Source organism: Pseudorca crassidens, chromosome 2 (genome assembly GCF_039906515.1).
Source record: "Pseudorca crassidens isolate mPseCra1 chromosome 2, mPseCra1.hap1, whole genome shotgun sequence".
Classification (NCBI taxonomy): domain Eukaryota; kingdom Metazoa; phylum Chordata; class Mammalia; order Artiodactyla; family Delphinidae; genus Pseudorca; species Pseudorca crassidens.
Genome location: NC_090297.1, coordinates 174,552,847 through 174,571,358, shown reverse-complemented (window position 1 = coordinate 174,571,358; position 18,512 = coordinate 174,552,847). Strand labels below are relative to the sequence as shown.

The following is an 18,512-nucleotide window of genomic DNA, read 5'->3' as shown; positions in this document are numbered from 1 at the left end:
GATTTCCACACCAGTTCATCCTCTTCTTTGGGGGTAAATAATTAGCGTGGATTTTATTTTCTATAATATTTGACATATATATTCCCTTTTTGCTTTCAGATGTTCCCACTGAAAGCTGTTTATCATGTACATGACTTAACGCTGTTGATAACTTGACCCACTCATTCATATTTTTGAGAGTTTTTTTTTTCCTTCAGCAATTCTAGTTAGTCTGCTTCATTTCCAGCTTGCATATTGATGTCCAAATACAAACTGAGAATGCAACTTTCCAAAATAACATTGTTGACACCTTATTTCTGATACCAATTCACCTGATCTCTTGCAGAGAAGTATGAACTGTCACTTAGAATTGGATGGTCAGTTAGGCTGCAGCATTTTAAATTTGGTATTATTTTTAATTTGGAGAAGAAATGCAACCTATTCGTCCGCTAGAAAATCTTGTTTGGTCTTTTAGAAAACTGGCTCGACAAATTGTCAGTGGGCCTAATGCCACCTAAACAGATGGGTTTCTGAAAGAATGAGAACAAGCTTCAAGTCTGACAATTATATGCTAATTGAATATCTAAGAATCTGGAAGTCTGAGGATGGCAAGTTCTTAATGTTGGACTTGAATGGCATTGACACTTTTTTGTCAATATTCAAACATTGAAAATTGCAGCTTAATTGTAATTTGCTTTAAATTTCACCTTAGAGGATCCATTGTCAAGTACCTAAAGCTTCTCATGGAGGTTAGTGATTTCCATAGAGCTTATTAACACACAATATTTTAATATTTAATGCCATGTGTAGGAAACCTCTGAATTTAATACATAAATATTTATATTACTGTATATGCATGTATATGTTTTCTCTGCATTTTAAAGGTACAATTGAAAACAGCTAATGTTTTGTAATATGCTTGATCATGTTTCCATTTACCATGCTGATCTGTAGTAAAGGTTGAGTTTGTTTTACATATTTTCCTATCTTAATTTGCTTTGAGACCCAATGAGTGTTAGGTAAGCTAAACTGTATGAGAAAGTCAATAAAATCTAGAGAACATGTTCTGCAAAAGCTTGCTGTTTAATATTTATGAAATATGTATTCACAACCATCAACATCCCAGGTACTTTTCTAGGTATATGGGAAATCTTTGTGAACAAAAGAAAAGTAAAACTCCCTGCCTGTTTGTTGTTTATCACTCTTTTGTTTCATTATGGCTGTAATCTAGGCTTCCTCACCTGCAGGTAGTTGAAAAAATTGATTTGAAGTGGGAAATGGAATAATGTAAAATATTATTAATGCAGGAGAGGAGTCACTCACAATTTTTGTGGACAAGCGGAAGCTGAGCAAACGATCTGAAGGAAGTGATCCCAGCACCAACAGCTCCTCGGTCACTCTGGAGACGCTACATCAACTAGCTGCTTCCTATTTCATTGACAGGGACAGCACCCTTCGGAGACTTCACCACATTCAAATTGCATCCACTGCCATAAAGGTATGAGTATGTTTACCCTAGAATTATGTCATACCATTTTGTTCTCTGTCTCTAAAATCCGTGTCTATATATGTTCATGTCTCGCTGATTTAAACAATTGTGTCCTGAAAAATAAGTTAATGTGTCCTTCTGCTTTAAGTGTTGCAGTACATTTAAGATGAAATTGTATATATTTTCATGTAATTTTGTTAACTTGATGATTGGGTCAAGGTGTTTCATGTCAGAACGTTAATTGAAATACACTTGAGTAGTGTCAGTTTATCCTCGGGTACACAGACTCCCTCACAAAGCATACATAGATGAAACTTTGTTTTAATAACACTGATTTATTTTGTAAAACTTCATATTTTATTGTGTGCATTTAAAAACATTATCCTGAGAAGGGGCTCTATTAGGTTCAAAGTGGGTCAGTGACACAAAAATCATTAAGTCTGGTTCAAGGAGTATTCCCTGCCCCCCATGTTTTTAAGACACAGCAAAGAAGTACAAATATTTGTTTATAAGTTTTCTAGAAGTCAAGATACACCATAATCTAGAACTACTGGATAAACTCTGTATGTTCACTAAAATCCTTTGCCTTTGAAACAACTAAGGTTGACTTTACAAAAACTGAGAGCATGGGAGAATAAGATACCTTTAATTTTCAGAAGAAATGAAGGGATAGAAAGAGAGAGAGACAGAGACAGAGAGAGAAAGGCAGTGGTTTCCAAAACAGTAGATGTTTTGACATATTTCTCTGGCAGTTTAGATTAGCATGTTATTGTGTTTGGCCAGTGGCCACTGCAAAACTAACAGACCAAAGAGTTGGCACATGTGATAGTGTGATTCTGGACTAAGTTAATAAGAGCAAAATAAAACATAAAGAGAATTTCCCAGTGTTTCAAATGTAACATTTCATAATTAATGTAAAAAGCACTCTTTTAAACATATCATTTTATTGCTTTATGAGATTAAAATTAATGTGTGTTTTTTTTTCAGTTAATTGAAAAGTTAGTATGTTGATATGTTGAGAATGCTAAGAAAAATTAGCCCAACGTACATCTTTTGTTCCAGACTGTCCCAGAGAGAATAAAAGATGACATGAAAATACTTTTAGCTATATAGAGACACAGATGTAGAGAACAAACATATGGATACCAGGGGGGAAGCGGGGGGCGGGGGGGTGAGGTGGGATGAACTGGAAGACTGGGATCGATGTATATACACTAATATGTATAAAATAGATAACTAATAAGACCTGCTGTATAGCACAGGGAACTCTACTTCACTTCGCTGTATGGTAGAAACTAACACAACATTGTAAAACAAGTATACCCCAATAAAAAAAAACGAAAGAAAATATCTTTAGCTTAAGGGTTACACAAACCATAACTGCCCATCTTCAATACTGCTAGTAGATGAGGTTAAGTAAAAGACTTCTGTAGATATAGATTATACAATTATAGTTAGTCTACTCCTGACTGTAGGACTTACGTTATATTGACTAATCAAGTGTATAAATAATATTTATGCTGAATAGATAAAAATGTAGCCAGCATGAACACAGACGTTGTAGTTAATTTAAAAATGTTGTAAGGTAGGATAGTGTTGTAGGTATTTAGCTTGAGGTTGCTGAGAAGAAATAGACTTTTTCAGAAATCAATTTCAATGATATAAACAGAAACTTAAAGTGTATTTTCTAAAAGAAGACATCCTAGTAGTAAATATGTTTATTATACGGCTATTGATTTTGTTGCTCAGTGCCAAGTAGAATTATACAGTAGACTTTATGTATCCATACTGAGTAAGAAATATTCATTCACAGTTCATGTCAAAACTTAATGGATATTTGTACATACTCTTTTTCTCCCACAAGAGAAGTATGTATCACAAAAGGCACATGTTTTAATGGTGCAGGCTATTGTGTACAGGCGTTGTTCTTAGACCCTGATGATACAACTGGAGATGATAAAGCTTCATGTGTGGTAGAAATGAGCCAGCCCTGAAGGGGAAGTGACTTTCATAAAGGAGTGATCTAAGAACAGCTCTGGGGAAAACAAAGGAGTAACCTGGAATGTGGGAGAGTGAACAGCCTCACTGTGAAAGGACTCCAGAAAATGCTGGAGCCATTAGTCTTGGAAGGGAGTTCTAGAGCACATAATGGAAGTATTTTAAAGTGTGTGTAGTGGGGCTGGGAACAGGAAGGAAAAGTGGAACTTTAGATCAAGGAGAGGAAACAGAGAAAAGTATGGGAATGATACAGAGATGGGTTGTAAAGAGAAGTACACATATCTTGTGCATAACTAAGGGGAAAAAAAAGAGAATGAGGTGTGTGTACTGGCAGCAACATGACTAAGAAAATAATCCTGGAAGTACATAGGGCAGGGAAGGGTGAGGTAGTAGGGACTGGGAAAGAGGGGAGGGAGATCAGACTTTTCAGGATTAAATTTAGGCCTGGATGGAGTTCTCACCTGAGGCAGTTATAGTTTTAAGTGACTAGTGATTATCTGGCCCAGGGTCAGCTGCAGCCTGGGCTACTGTGAAAGCTCCAGGAAAAATGCTCCAGCAGGTCGACATGGCCCTTGAACTTCATGCACACTTTTATGCTCCTGTGTAATTTCCTGGGGAGAGTATATTTTATTTTCCTTAGTTATCAAATGTATCCCTACACAGATAAAAGATGTCTCCCCACAATTATAAGATTTTAATTGCTTAGATGTGAGTTAACAGGGTAAGAGGGACTGAGTGGTGAGGGTAGTGGGTATGTAAACGGAATCCAAGGGCATTCAACTACTGAAATCCTTTATACTTGAATAAATAACTCAATGCAAAGTGCTTCTGTAGATATTTGAAATCAAAAGCTTAACTCCTTTACTAAATCTCTAAAGGTTCAGTGCATTGCTTTTATATTTTAAAGATTCATATGAAGGGTAGCAAGTCTACAATTTCTTTGATTAGATAAAAACACCTTGGGTTTTTAAGTGCCGTGTAGTGGGCATTTAATTTCTTGGACAAATGTTGTATGAAGATGTCCCTTGATTCACAGAATTTAGGAGACAGAGTTTTGTTAAAAAATAAAGTCAAATAAAATCATTATCTGATAACAGCAAAAATATAATTAAATCTGCATAAGCATGCCTTCTTTTATCATGCTAATTCTTGCAAAAACACAAAAGAGTTGGACACATAGCGTTAACTGAGCCAGTTTCTAGAAAATGGAATAGAACAAATGGTTGTGTTTAACCTCTTCTAATTATGAATGTAAATGTAGGTTGAACTTTATTAACATATCTGTAAACAAAAATGAATGGCTCAAATGCCCATAGAGCGTAATTAACTGTTATACTATTTCATAATGGCATTTATATCAAATATTATTTCTCAATATAATTATTAGTGCAAAAACATGTCAAGTATAATGTCTAGAATTGTCAATTATTTTGAGAAGATTCAATTCAGTTGACTCAAGTTATCTAAAATAATCATACTAACATATTCTTTAGGTTTCTTTTGAAATAGTCAAATAAACTTTAATATGTGATTGACAATGATGAGAAAATCAAAATAGACATTTTGGGAAAAATCCAATCTATTACCTGATGTGGTATATTGATTTTCAAAAATTTCCTTAATACTTTAAGTTTTAAATATCAGATTACATGCAGTGAATAAAATTAAAATTTCTGTAACTGTTAAAAAATTTAAAAGAGCTAAGTTATTTTTCTAAAAGAAAAAATAACATACTGTATTGCTAGCATTTTTCTAATATAGAAAAATTATTTGAAAGATTTTAAAAATTATAGTTTTTAGAATTTTTTCCAACAAATTTAGGAAAAAGCACAAACACTATGATAAAATTAACTTATAGGTCAGTATTCCAGCTAAAAATCTATCTCCAAGTGATGTTTCAGTGCTGCATAGTTTACTTAAGGGTGTTGAAGGTGATGTTGAGAAGAGGCTCCACAACTTAGAGCTACATTTCTATTTCTCAAATTATAAAAATACATTAAATTAAAATTTCAAAATCTATTCATAAAATTAGGATATGCCTTAGAATATTAGAATATTCAATGGAGAAAATACAGTCTCTTTGGCAAGTGGTGCTGGGAAAGCTGGACAGCTGCATGTAAATCAATGAAGTTAGAACACTCCCTCACACCATACACAAAAATAAACTCAAAATGGCTTAAAGACTTAAATATAAGACATGACACCATAAAATTCCTAGAAGAGAACATACGCAAAACATACACTGACATAAATCGTAGCAATGTTGTCTTAGGCCAGTCTCCTAAGGCAATAGAAATAAAAGCAAAAACAAACAAACAAAAAAAACAAATGGGACCTAATCAAATTTATAAGCTTTTGCACAGCAAAGGAAACCATAAACAAAATGAAGACAACAAATGGACTGGGAGAAAATATCTGCAGACTATGAGACGGGCAAGGGTTTAATTTCCAAAATATGCAATCAACTCATACAACTCAAAAACAACAACAACAACAAAAACCCAATCACAAAATGGGCAGAAGACCTAAATATACATTTCTCCAAAGAAGACATACAGATGTTCAACAGGCGCATGAAAAGATGCTCAACATTGCTAATTATTAGAGACATGCAAATCAAAACTACATTGAGGTATCACCTCACACCAGTCAGAATTGCCATCACCAAAAAGTCTACAAATAATAAATGCTGGAGAGGGTGTGGAGAAAAGGGAACCCTCTTGCACTGTTGGCAGGAATGTAAATTGGCTCAGCCACTATGGAGAACAGTATGGAGGTTCCTCAAAAAACTAAAAATAGAGTCGCCATATGATCCAGCAATCCTACTTCTGGGCATATATCTGGAGGAAACTCTAACTCAAAAAGATGCATGTACCCCAATGTTCATTGCAGCACTATTTACAATAGCCAAGACATGGAAGCAACCTAAATGTCCATCAACAGATGAATGGATAAAGAAGATGTGGTGTATATATACAATGGAATATTACTCAGCTATGAAAAATAATGAAATTATTCCATTTGCAGCAACATGGATGGACCTAGAGATTTTCATACTAAGTGAATTGAGCCATACAGAGGAAGACAAATATCATCTGATATCACTTGTTTGTGGAATCTAAAAAAGGATACAAAACAGAAAGAGACTCATGGATGTAGAAAACAAATATATGGTTACCAAAGGGGAAAGGAGTGGGGAGGGATAAATAAGGAGTTTGGCATTAGCAGATACAAACTACTACATGTAAAATATATAAACAACAAGGACCTACTCTATAGCACAGGGAACAAAAATAAATTTGAAAAGCTATTGATAAAATTAGGCCTGACAATAATTTTCCAAGAAGCATATTTGATATGTAAATTATTTGATTTGGGGTAATTTAAATTAGGAAAAGTTTACAATTATTTTTAAATTTCTATATGTTCAAAAACTCTTAATTCAAGAAAACTCAGTAAAACAGTTTACATGTAAATAATTCATAATAATTAGAGGTTTGATTTCATATATTAGTTTTATTTTCAGGAAGGTCTCTCTTTTAAATAGCAAACTCTCTTAGGGTTTCAAAAGAATGTTTTAACTTACGCACACATAAAAGTATTTAATTATTTAGTACGAACTGTACATTTAGCTTAGTACATTTAACAAGTTGGACAATTTTGATCAAGTTGACCACAAACCTATCTGAATTTTTTATTTATCTGCCCCAATTTTTTTAGTATAAAGGAAAAATATATCATTCCATAATAATTAATATGTGTAAATTGAGTGTCATGATTAAATTCATGAAAGCAAAAAGTTCCAGAATAATTAAGAATTATATTTTGTTCATATTCTGAACTTTCACATGCTTTATAATATTTTTCTAGTTTACATTATAGATACTTATTTCCCCTCTGCCATGTCTTCTCTAGTTTTGACAAACAACCCTAATTTGCTGGAGGGCAAAAGCAGAATCTGTTTTTATTTTTGTTTGTTTTTTAATCAAAATAACTTCTTATATATATAGTGGCTACCAAATGGTAAATGTGTAAAATAGAGTTAAGCTTTGTTTTTTAGATTAAATATTAATTATATAAATTAGGGAAAAAAATTAAAATTTCAATTTGTGGTATATTTTAACATCTGTTTCATTCCATTCTTCTTTTTTCAGCTCTTTCCTAGTCAAAAATCTTATTTCCTGTGACAAAGCCTATACTGTTTGAAGCCATTATATTTTATTTGTTTTCTGCTCTCTCACATCGCAGTTGTCTTACTATCTTCACTCAAAATGCATCTTGTGTTTATCTTTCTTGTGACAAGTTATATAAAATTATATTTTCTGTGTTATAACTGAGCATTGACTAAATTATTATCTCTTCCATATACAAAGAATATTTGACCTGAAGAAGCCTGAAAAAAATAAAATCAAGCTAAGGAAACAATATTAAATAAAATTTTAAATCTCTAAGTAGTTAGAACTGCTTCTAACCAAGATGGATTAACAGGGACTGAATTTACCCTCCTACCTGACAATCAAAAACAGTGATAAAAGATATAAAAATAATGGCCTACCAGGCATTGAACAATAGGTAATAAAGGATGATGATTATGAGAAATGGACACAACTGAGGTGAGTGCTGTGATTGTCCCAGCTTGCTGTCTTGAAAGAGTTTCCAGGATATGGTTCAGGGAGAGAAAATCCAGGCAGAGACCAAAAAATTCCTTAAATTGAGGATAGAGGTCAGAGTTGAGAGACCTAGGTGTTTTTAGTTGTTGGACAGAACACCAAAGAGGAGAAAGCCATGTAGAGAGAAGACCCCAGGAACCATAGGGGTTTGCCCTCAAATACTTAGCAGAATGCTCTTGAGTACATACATGTGAAGAAATTACCTGACATCAGGGAAGAAAACTACACCATGGATTAGGATTAGAGAACAGTATTTGGCATGCACTCAGGGCCTAGAACAGTATTTGGCACTCACTCAGGGCCTAGAAAAGTGTTCCCATAAGCCAGAAAGGAAATACTAATAATTCATGGAGCGCTGCATGAAATGCTTAGAAATGGCATGCCTCAGTGGTGGGGAATAATCAACCTTCGTTAAGTTCTTCTCTGGACTCACCTCAAAAATTATAAAAAAACAAGACCAACATGAATCAAACCCTTTCCAAGAACTACACCCCAGAACAAAACTCAAGACTGCTTATAGGAATACAAAATAAATAAATAAATAATCTAATATCCAAAAAAGTAAGATTCACAATGATAAAAACCAGTAAAATTTCCCAGGCAGTGAAGAAGCAGGAAAACACAAACCATAATGAAGAGAACATTCAGCCAATTAAAACTGACTCAGAATGAACACAGACATTAAATTTACCAGACAAGAACACTAAAATGGATATTATAACTGTATTCCATATTTTTTAAAGTATTAGTACAGACATGAAGATAGAGAAAAGAACCAAACTGACCTGACTGACATTGGCTGTAATGTGTGACATAAAAAATACACTGAATAAGATTAGACACCTACAGTTGTGTCTGTCTCATAATCATTGTCATTTATTGCACAGGAAAAGACAGGTGAAATTGAGACATAGATATATAAACTATTTACAATGAAACAAAAAGAGAACAAAATGCAAAAAGCAATCAACAGTGAGCTCTGGGACTTCATGCAGCCATAAATATGTGTAGTTAGAGTCCCCAAAGGAGGCTGAGGGTGGAGGGAAGTATTAGATACCTCTTGCTATATAGCAATGTTATCGTTACTTTAGAGACATAATAAAACACATTATCACATTATCATGCCTTAGGGATTTTTTTTTTGGAAGGTCAAGAGTCCAGGCATGGCTTACATGGCTTAGCTAATTCTCAAATCAAGGTGTCCACCAGATCTAGATTTTCACCTGACAGTCAACTTGGGAAGCATCCTTTTCCAAGCTTACATGATTGTTGGTAGCAATAATGTCCTTGTCAGTGTAAAGGACCCTTTTCTTGCTGGCTGTTGGTGGGAGGTGACCCTCAACTCTTTGCCAAGTGACCTCCTCCATATGGCAGTTCACAACATGTTAATTTGTTTTGTTTTTTCAGGTTCAGCAAGGAAGTGGGTCATTATAAGACATCACAATCTTATATAGTGAACTTATAGACAAGTAATCACATACATTAAATCACCTTTGCTGTATTCTATGGTTAGAGACAAGTCATAGGTCCTATCTACACTCAGTGGGAGAGGATTACAGAAGCACGTGCATACCATAAGGAAGGGGTCAGGGATGGATACCTTAGAATCTGTTGCCTCAGACAAAATAAAAAATACTTGAAAAGTTAATAGCCAATTTCCAAATTAGTAAGGCTATTTAAAACCCACAGATCCAAGAAACTCAAAAAATGCCAAACATGAGAAAGGTCAAGAAAATTACACCAAGGCATTTCATAAATTGCTCAAAACTTATATTAAAGAGAATATCTTAATTTTCATTAGTTATCAGAGGATTCCCAATTTGAATCAAGACAACTCTATTAAGATACAAGGCTGACTAAGATTGTAAATGCTTAGATGTAAGTTCATGAGGTATGGGGGCGTCAGGGGGAAAAAAAAGACACATTAGGTGCAGAGGAACAGAGCTAAGGATGACAGCAGATTTCTCAGAAACAATGCAAGTAAGAAAACAGTGGAGATGAGAGCTTTAAAATACTAAAAAATTCTGTCAACCTAGAGCTCATTTTCTAGCAAAAATGTTTCCAAAAAATGGAAAATATATTTGCGGATGTAAGAAACCTGTAGGAATTTCAGTGGCAGACATGAATTAAAGAAATGACATAGGGGGCTTCCCTGGTGGCACAGTGGTTGAGAGTCCACCTGCTGATGCGGGGGACGCGGGTTCGTGCCCCAGTCCGGGAAGATCCCACATGCTGCGGAGCGGCTGGGCCCGTGAGCCATGGCTGCTGAGCCTGCGCGTCCGGAGCCTGTGCTCCGCAAACAGGAGAGGCCACAACAGTGAGAGGCCCGCGTACCGCAAAAAAAAAAAAAAAAAAAAAAAAGAAATGACATAGGAAATCTTTCAGGCAAGAAGGCAGCGGATGTCAGTCAGAAATATGTATTTACACAAATGAGTGAAGAAGAGTGAAAATGGTACCAACATGGGTCATTATATCTTTTTTTTTTTTTTTTTTTGCTGTACGCGGGCCTCTCACTGCTGTGGCCTCTCCCATTGCGGAGCACAGGCTCCGGACGCATAGGCCCAGCGGCCATGGCTCACGGGCCCAGCCGCTCCGCAGCATGTGGGATCTTCCCGGACCGGGGCACGAACCCGTGTCCCCTGCATCAGCAGGCGGACTCTCAACCACCGTGCCACCAGGGAAGCCCTGGGTCATTATATCTTTTATCATCATCGTCATTATTATTATTATCTCTTTAAAAGAGAATCAATTCTTTAAACAATACCACAATCAATATATGATGAGGTACATGTAGAAATAAGCAGTATGCCAACAATAGCATGAAGATCAGAAGAAGTGTACTGGAAGTACAGTCGACCTTTGAACAACACAGGTTTGAATTACAAGGGTCTACTTACAAGCAGATTTTTTTCAATAGTAAATACTACAGTACTACACAATCTGTGGTTGGCTGAGTTCATGGGTGCAGAACTGAGGATACAGAGGAAACTTGGAGATGGCCAACTATGAGTTATACTCATATTTTCTACTGTGTGGAGGCTTGGTGCCCCTTACCCCCTGTTGTTCAAGAATCAACGGTATAAAAGTTTAAAGTTCTTGTATTATCAGTAAAATGCTATAATATAATTTAAAGGTAGACTGATAAGTGTGTACACTATGAACCTTAAAGCAACCACTAAAATAACAAAATAAGGAGTTACAGTTAATAGGACAAAAAGGTGATATAATAGAATTATCTTAAAAATTAATTCAAAGGAAGTTAAAAATAAGCAAAAGGGAAGAAAGAACAGATGGAGAAATCGAGACAAATATCTAGTAGATAGACTTAAACCTAATAGCATCAATAGTCATATTAAATACCAGTAGTCTAAACTTTCCTATTAAAAGGCACATTGTCACATTGAATTCTTTTAAAAAGCAAGATTAAACTATATGTTGTGTACAAGAAAATCACTTAAAATTTGAAAGTAATTAAAAGTAAAAGGATGAGAGTAGGTATACTATGCTAGCACTGGAGTGGCTATTTTAACATAAGAAAAATATGTCTCAGTGAAGAGTCTTATCAGGGACAAAGTCATTTCAGAGTGATATACTTGGCAGTTAATCCAGAGGAAATAATAATCCTAAACATGTAGCAGAGCTTCAGAATTTTAGGAGAGAAAAAAGTAATAAAGAAATTCATAATTATAGTCAGAGATTTTAACAGCCTCCTCTCAATCTTTGACAGAAAAGTAGACAGAAAATCAGCAAGGGCATTGTAGATTCAAACAACACTGTCATTCGAATCATGAAAATGTATTAATAATACAAACATATCGGGAAAATCCTCAAATATTTAAAAACTAAATGCCAAATTTCTAAATAGCCCATGGCTCAGAGAAGAAAGCAAAAAGCATATTAGAAATTATTTTGAACTGAATGTAATAATGAAAATACAGCATATCAAGATCTGTCAAATATTGGTAAAGCAGTACTGAGGGGAAAATTTGCAGCAAACAATGTTTTTATTTGGGAAAAAAAGTGATAAAACAATGACTAAAGATTTCCCCTTAAGAAACTAATGATAAAGATGAGCAATTAAACCCAAAGTAAAATAAAATGGAAAGCAATAGAAATAGAATACAAAATAGAAAATAGAAAGCAGAAGAGTAATAGAGAAAAAAATGGAACCAAAAGCTGTTTTGTTTCTGTGGGGTTTTTTTAGTGTATGAATAAAACTGAAAAACATTTAGCCAGAATTATGAAATAGAATAATGAATAGACAAATTATGAGTATCAGGAATGAGAGAAGTAACATCAGTAAAATTACACAGGTTTCTAAATGTAAGGATGTATCACAAACAACATTGTGACTATCACTTTGAAAATTAGTAAACACATTTCTTGAAAGACAATTTCCAAGGCTCATTCAAGAATAAATAACATGAATAGTCCTAAATTTATTAAGCAAATTGATGTTTAGATAAAAACATTTTCTGCAAAGAAAACTCCTGGCCAAGATGGCTTCACTACTGAATTCTAACATTTTAAGCAATATAATAACAATCTATATAAACTCTTCTAGAACATTTGAGACACTTGACAAATTAGCAAATCATTCTTTAAATCCAGCATTACTCTGATATAAAAACAAAGTAAAATATTACAAGGAAATAAAACTATCAATATATTTCATGTGTATATATACACATATTTTAAACAAAATTTAAGCAATTTGAATCCAACAATAGATCAAAAGGATTACACATCAGGACTACTTGGGATTTATCCTAGAAGTTCAAGATGAGTAGTATTAAAAAATCAACCAATGTAATTTATTATATCAACAAAATACATGTCGATATAGATAGATAGATAGATAGTATCTTCTCAGGGCTTGCAGAAAAATCTTTAGCAAAAATGACATATTTCTTATTAAAAAAAAAACCTAGAAAGAGAAAAGAACTTCTTCAACTTGATAAAGAGAGGATTTGCAAACCTGTGGCTAGCATCATACTCAACAGTGAAAGAGTAAATGCTTTTTCATTTATGTTCAGGAACAAGACAAAGATTTATGCTATCACTACTTTTATTGTAGTAGAATACTGCTAAACATTCTACTAATAATAGTACTAAACATTCTAGTAGTAAAATTTTACTATAAGTTCTAGACAGTGCAACCAAGCAATAAAAAGAAATCAGGCATTCAGATTTGAAAGGAAGAAGTAAAACTGTTTTTATTCGCAGAAGACATGTACCTATAGAAAATCCAGTGAAATAGTTTTAAAAGGTACAAGAAATAAAAAGGAGTTGATCATTTGAAGGATACAAGATTGATTCATGTGTAATTCTATATATGTATATTTCTATGTGTATTTCTGTATATAAGCAACAATCAGAAGTTTAAATTAAAATCGATACCATATAAATTTGACAAAAGATTTAAAAGCTCTATATACTGAAAACCCCAAAATTACTTAAATTAAATCTAGTTGTTATTTTATTATTTCCATTCTATTTTAAATACACACACAAAAAAAATACATGTGTGTATCCCCATTCATATATGTAGATATCATCCATCAGTCCGTTCTTTTTGTTTCTCTCTCTCTCTCTCTCTCTCACTCTCTCTCTCTTTCTATTATATTATTGTCTTCTGACCATGATTTTTTTTCTGATGAGTAGCTAGTATTTATTGTAGTTTTTCTCTTGAATGTAATATTTCACTTCCCCTGACTGATTTTCACACTTTCTCTTTGTTTTGAACTTTCAGGAGATTGACTGTAATATGCCTTGGTGTGGTTTTCTTCCCATTTATCCTTCTGGGATGCCTCCTCTGGGACTCTGATGCTAGACTGTTTGATATCGTCCTCAAAATCTTGTACTATCTGTATTATGTTGCCATTCTTTTTCTCTTTGCTTTTCAGTTTTATTAATTTATAATAAATTCAGAATTTATTAATTTCTGAATTAACTTGTCTTTAGTTAATTTATAAATTTCTAATAAATTCTAATAATTTCTTTTCAGTTTTATTAATTTCTAATAAATTCAGAATTTATTAATTTCTGAATTAACTTGTCTTTAGTTAATTCATTTTTTCCTTATTTGTCCAGTGTAATGTAAAGCCAATTAAATAAATTCTTCCTTTATGATATGTTTTTCTTTTCTACCATTTATATTTGTTTATTTTTTATAGTTTCTTTATAGTTTCTGAAATTCCCCATTTGTTTATTTATATTGTCTAACTTTTCTTCTAGATATTTTAACATAGTCATTAGTATTATTTAAACGTTTCTGTCTGGTGATTCAACCTTATTCATTTCTGAGTCTGCTTCCCTTGACTATTGCCTGTCTTGCCCTTTGAGTTCACATTTTCATGCTTTTTCACATATTATTTTTATTGACAAACATCGTGTGTAAAAAAAAAGAAAAAAAACAGGCCAAAAAAGACACTGAAGTAAATAATATTTCCACTGAAAATAAGCATACCCCTTCCTCTGTTAGGCTGCTGTTATGTGAAGCTGAGTCAGTCTAATCTGGAATTGAGGTAGACCTGTGCTTTCTTCAAAATTTAACTTGATTTATTGACTTCTGGCTTAAAACAGTTTGAAGACAGCATCAGCACTTTGCTTGTAGAAGGGCTAAGGATCTGGCCAAGAGTGAGATTCAGGAAATTACCACATCTTCACAACCCAGCTGCCAACTTTCTAAATCATGGGGAGACTCTGCATGAAGGCTTGGCTGCCAGTCTCCTGCAGAATTATCTTTGGTTTTTAGTCTTGCCCTCTCTTTCTACACACTGAGGGATCTCTGTCCTCCTTGCTGCCATGTCTCCAGCATTTGGAAAGCCAGTGCCTGGTACTTGGTAGAAGCTGGAAATGCTTCAAAGGCATCTTTCCCAGCTCTTCTTCCCATTTTGTGCCCTGAACTTGGTGAAAGCCAAAAGCACTTTGGAGGGTTTCTCCCAAAGCCTTGTACTTGCGGAAAGCCCAGGTGCTTCCGAGAGTATTTCTCTCAACTCTGCTGTTTTGCACGTAACCTCCCATGTGCTGTATTCATGTACTCTCTAAAGGCTAATGGCAGCAATTTACTGGGTGGGTGTATACTCACTTTGGTACTTCCTGGTATTTTAATCCATCATATCAGGACTGACACAGCCATTAAGCATTCTTTCTAGTTTCCCTTTACCTTATCAATGGCAGATTTATCCTCCTCCCTCTCTGCCAGAGATGAGAACAGCCTTGTGTTCCTTTCCTCCCAGAAAGAGCTAGTGATTTTCTGGACTTTAGTTCATTTACAGCATCCACTGTACTCTTATAGTTAAATCAAGAAACTTTGAATTTGAGTTTATCTGACTTATTTCCATTGTTAGGGTGAGAACGATGGCCTCTTGTGATTTTCTACATCCTCGCTAGAGCTGGAAGTCCTTACTTTTAGCCTCTGCTCTTTCATTCCTATTTCTCTGAATCCCATGTTAACTATATAAATTTGTTCAAAACACTATATTGGATCACATCAGTTTTTTTTCTCATGTAAGGTCATAGAAACTTCCTGGAGATTATTAAGACACTCCAGGTTTTTATTTTATACTCCATAACATTTCTAGCATTATTCCTGTTGAAGTGCATGAGCTCTAGCATCATACACTTTTTTCCCCCCTTAGAGACTTTAGAACTAGTTAAGAAATTCTCATAAAAATCACCAAGACTGAAGTTAAAGTATAAGCTCTATTTCAAGGCATCTTCAAGGAAGATTTTCTTCCTTTTCATGCTATTGTGAATGAAATTTTTTTTCAAATTTTGTTTTTAGATTGTTCATAGCAAGTATATTAGTCAGGGTTTCTTAGAGAAACAACCAATAGAAGATATATATCTCTATATCTCTATATCCATATCTATATCTATCTATCTATCTATCTATTATCTATCTATCTAGAGAGCAATTGGCTCACATGATTATAGAGGCTAAGAAGTCTCATGATCTGGCCTCTGCTGGTATAGTTTATGTCTAAGCCTGAAAGCTTGAGAACCAGGGAAGACAATGGTGTAAGTCCAGCTAAGTTCAAAGGCCAATCAACAGGGAAACTGATGATGTAAGTACCAGTCTGAGTTCAGGAGAAGACATATATCACAGCTCCATAGTCAAACAGAGAACAAGTTATTTCTTTGCACTTTTTTTCCCTATCAGGCCCTCAGTGGATTGGATGATGCCCACCCATACTGGGAAGGGCAGTCAGTGTTACTCAGTTTACCCTTATGCTCATCTCATCCAGAAACACCCTCACAGACACACCCAGAAATAATGTTCAGGCAAATGTTTGAGCACACACTATCCTGATCAAGGTGACACATAAAATTAATTATTACAGTAAGTGTATAAAAATACAATGAAGTTTTTAATTGATATTGTATCCTGAAATCTTGCTGAATTTGTCAGTTTATTTTTTAGTGGATTCCATGGAATTGTTTATATATAAGATCATGTCATCTTCAAATAGAGGTAATTTTACTTCTTTTTCTTCCCAGTGGATATGCCTTTTATTTCTTTTTTCTTGCCTAATTGCCCTGGCTGGAAGGTCTCTTATAATGATGGATAGAGGTAATGAGAACAAATATCCTTATTTTTTCCTGATTGAGGAAGACAGCGTCCTTTCTTTTACCGTTAAGTATGATGTTAGCTGTGGGTTTTTTCATAGATGTTCTTTCACATGTGGAGGAAGTTCCTTTCAATTCATAGTTTGATGAATGATTTTATGATGAGAAGTGTTGATATTGCCAAATGCTTTTTCTGTGTCTAATGAGGTGAGCATATGCTTTTCACTTATTAAATTCTGAGATGATGTATTACATTAATTAATTTCTGGATGTTGAACCAACCTTGTGTTGAGGATTTTTACACCCATATTTGTAGGAGATATTGGTCTGTTGTTATCTTGTGATTTTCTTGGTTTTAGTATCAGAGTAATACTGGCTTTATAAAAGGAGTTGGGAAATGTCTCTCTTTTATTTTATGGAGGAGTTTGTGAAGAATTGGTTTTAAGTATTCTTTAAGTGGTTGGTAAAATTGAGTGATGAAGCCATTTGGGCCTGCACTTTCTTTTTGTGGGTTGTTTGATTACTACTCAATATCTTTACTTGTTACAGGTCTATTTACACAGTTTATTTCTTCTTGAGTCAGTTTTGGTAGTTTGTGTCTTCCTAGGAATGTCTCCTTTTATTCTAAATTATCTAATTTATTGTTGTACAATGGTTCACAGCATTCTTTTAAAATCCTTTTTATTGCTCTAAGGTAAATAGTAATATCCTTTGTTAATTCTTCATTCTAGTTATTTGATTCTTCTGTTTTTTATCTTGGTCAATCTAACTAAATGTTTGTCAATTTTTTGATTTTTTTCACAGGCCCAGCTTTTTAATTCATTGATTTTCTTAACTATTTTTTTAATTCTCTAGTTTATTAATTTCCACTTCAATCTTTATTATTTCCTTCTTTCAGCTTGCTTTGGGTTTGTTTGTTCTTTTTTCTCCAGTGCCTTCTTTCTTGTTATAGGCATTTACAACTATATATTTCTCCTTGTCTTTTACTATCAGCATTGTTATTATGATGTGTCAGTTTGTGGATCTCTTTGTGCTTACATTACTTAGAGTTTGTTGAGCTTCCTGGATATGTAGGTTATTGGTTTTTCAATAAACTTGAGAAGTTATTGTCATTATTTTTTTCAACTATTTTTCTACTCCTTTCCTCTCTTTCTGTGTATGTAGATGCACTCAAAGTGTTCTACATTTCTCTGAGGCTCTGTTTTGTGTGTGTGTGTGTGTGTGTGTGTGTGTGTGTGTTCTTCCTTCTCTGTGTTCTCAGGACTGCATAATATCTATTGATCTGTCTTCAATTTTACTACTTCTTAGTTTTTCCAGTTCAAACCTACTGTTGATTCCCTCTGGTGTTTTTTTTTTAAATTCAGTTATTGTACTTTTCAACTCCAGAATTTCCATTTGGTTGTTTTTATAATTTACATCTCTTTATCAATATTTCCTATTGGATGTGACAATGACTTTCCTTTGCTACTTTAGTCTTGCTTTCCTTTGGTTCTGTGGATATTTATAATGTCTATTTTGAAGGTTTTTTCTGTTAAATACAACATCTGGTTGCTCTCACAAGTAATTTGTATTCTTGCTTCTTTTCCAGTGTACAGATAATAATTTCCTATTTCTTTGCATGACTCATACATTTTGGTTGGTAATGTAACGGGACAGTTTAGATAATACACATAGCAACTCTGGGTACTATTCTCTAGTAATCTGAAGATCCTAAAAATAACCAATTTAATAATTAATAACCAATATAAATTATTGAATAACTCTTATAATGACTGGTGAATAATTCTAATAGCTTAGGAATG

The 18,512-nt window shown here is 33.9% G+C and overlaps 1 protein-coding gene across 4 annotated transcripts in view; it reads left to right on the top strand.

Annotated features, from left to right (window-relative positions):
* BRINP3 (BMP/retinoic acid inducible neural specific 3) overlaps positions 1-18,512 on the top strand; it is a 418,441-nt gene that overhangs the window by 218,637 nt on the left and 181,292 nt on the right. For all 4 annotated transcript variants that reach the window (XM_067729760.1, XM_067729758.1, XM_067729761.1 and 1 more), the window contains one exon: positions 1,287-1,477. In XM_067729760.1, coding sequence (XP_067585861.1) covers positions 1,287-1,477 — 191 coding nt within the window. The remainder of the gene's footprint in view (positions 1-1,286; positions 1,478-18,512) is intronic.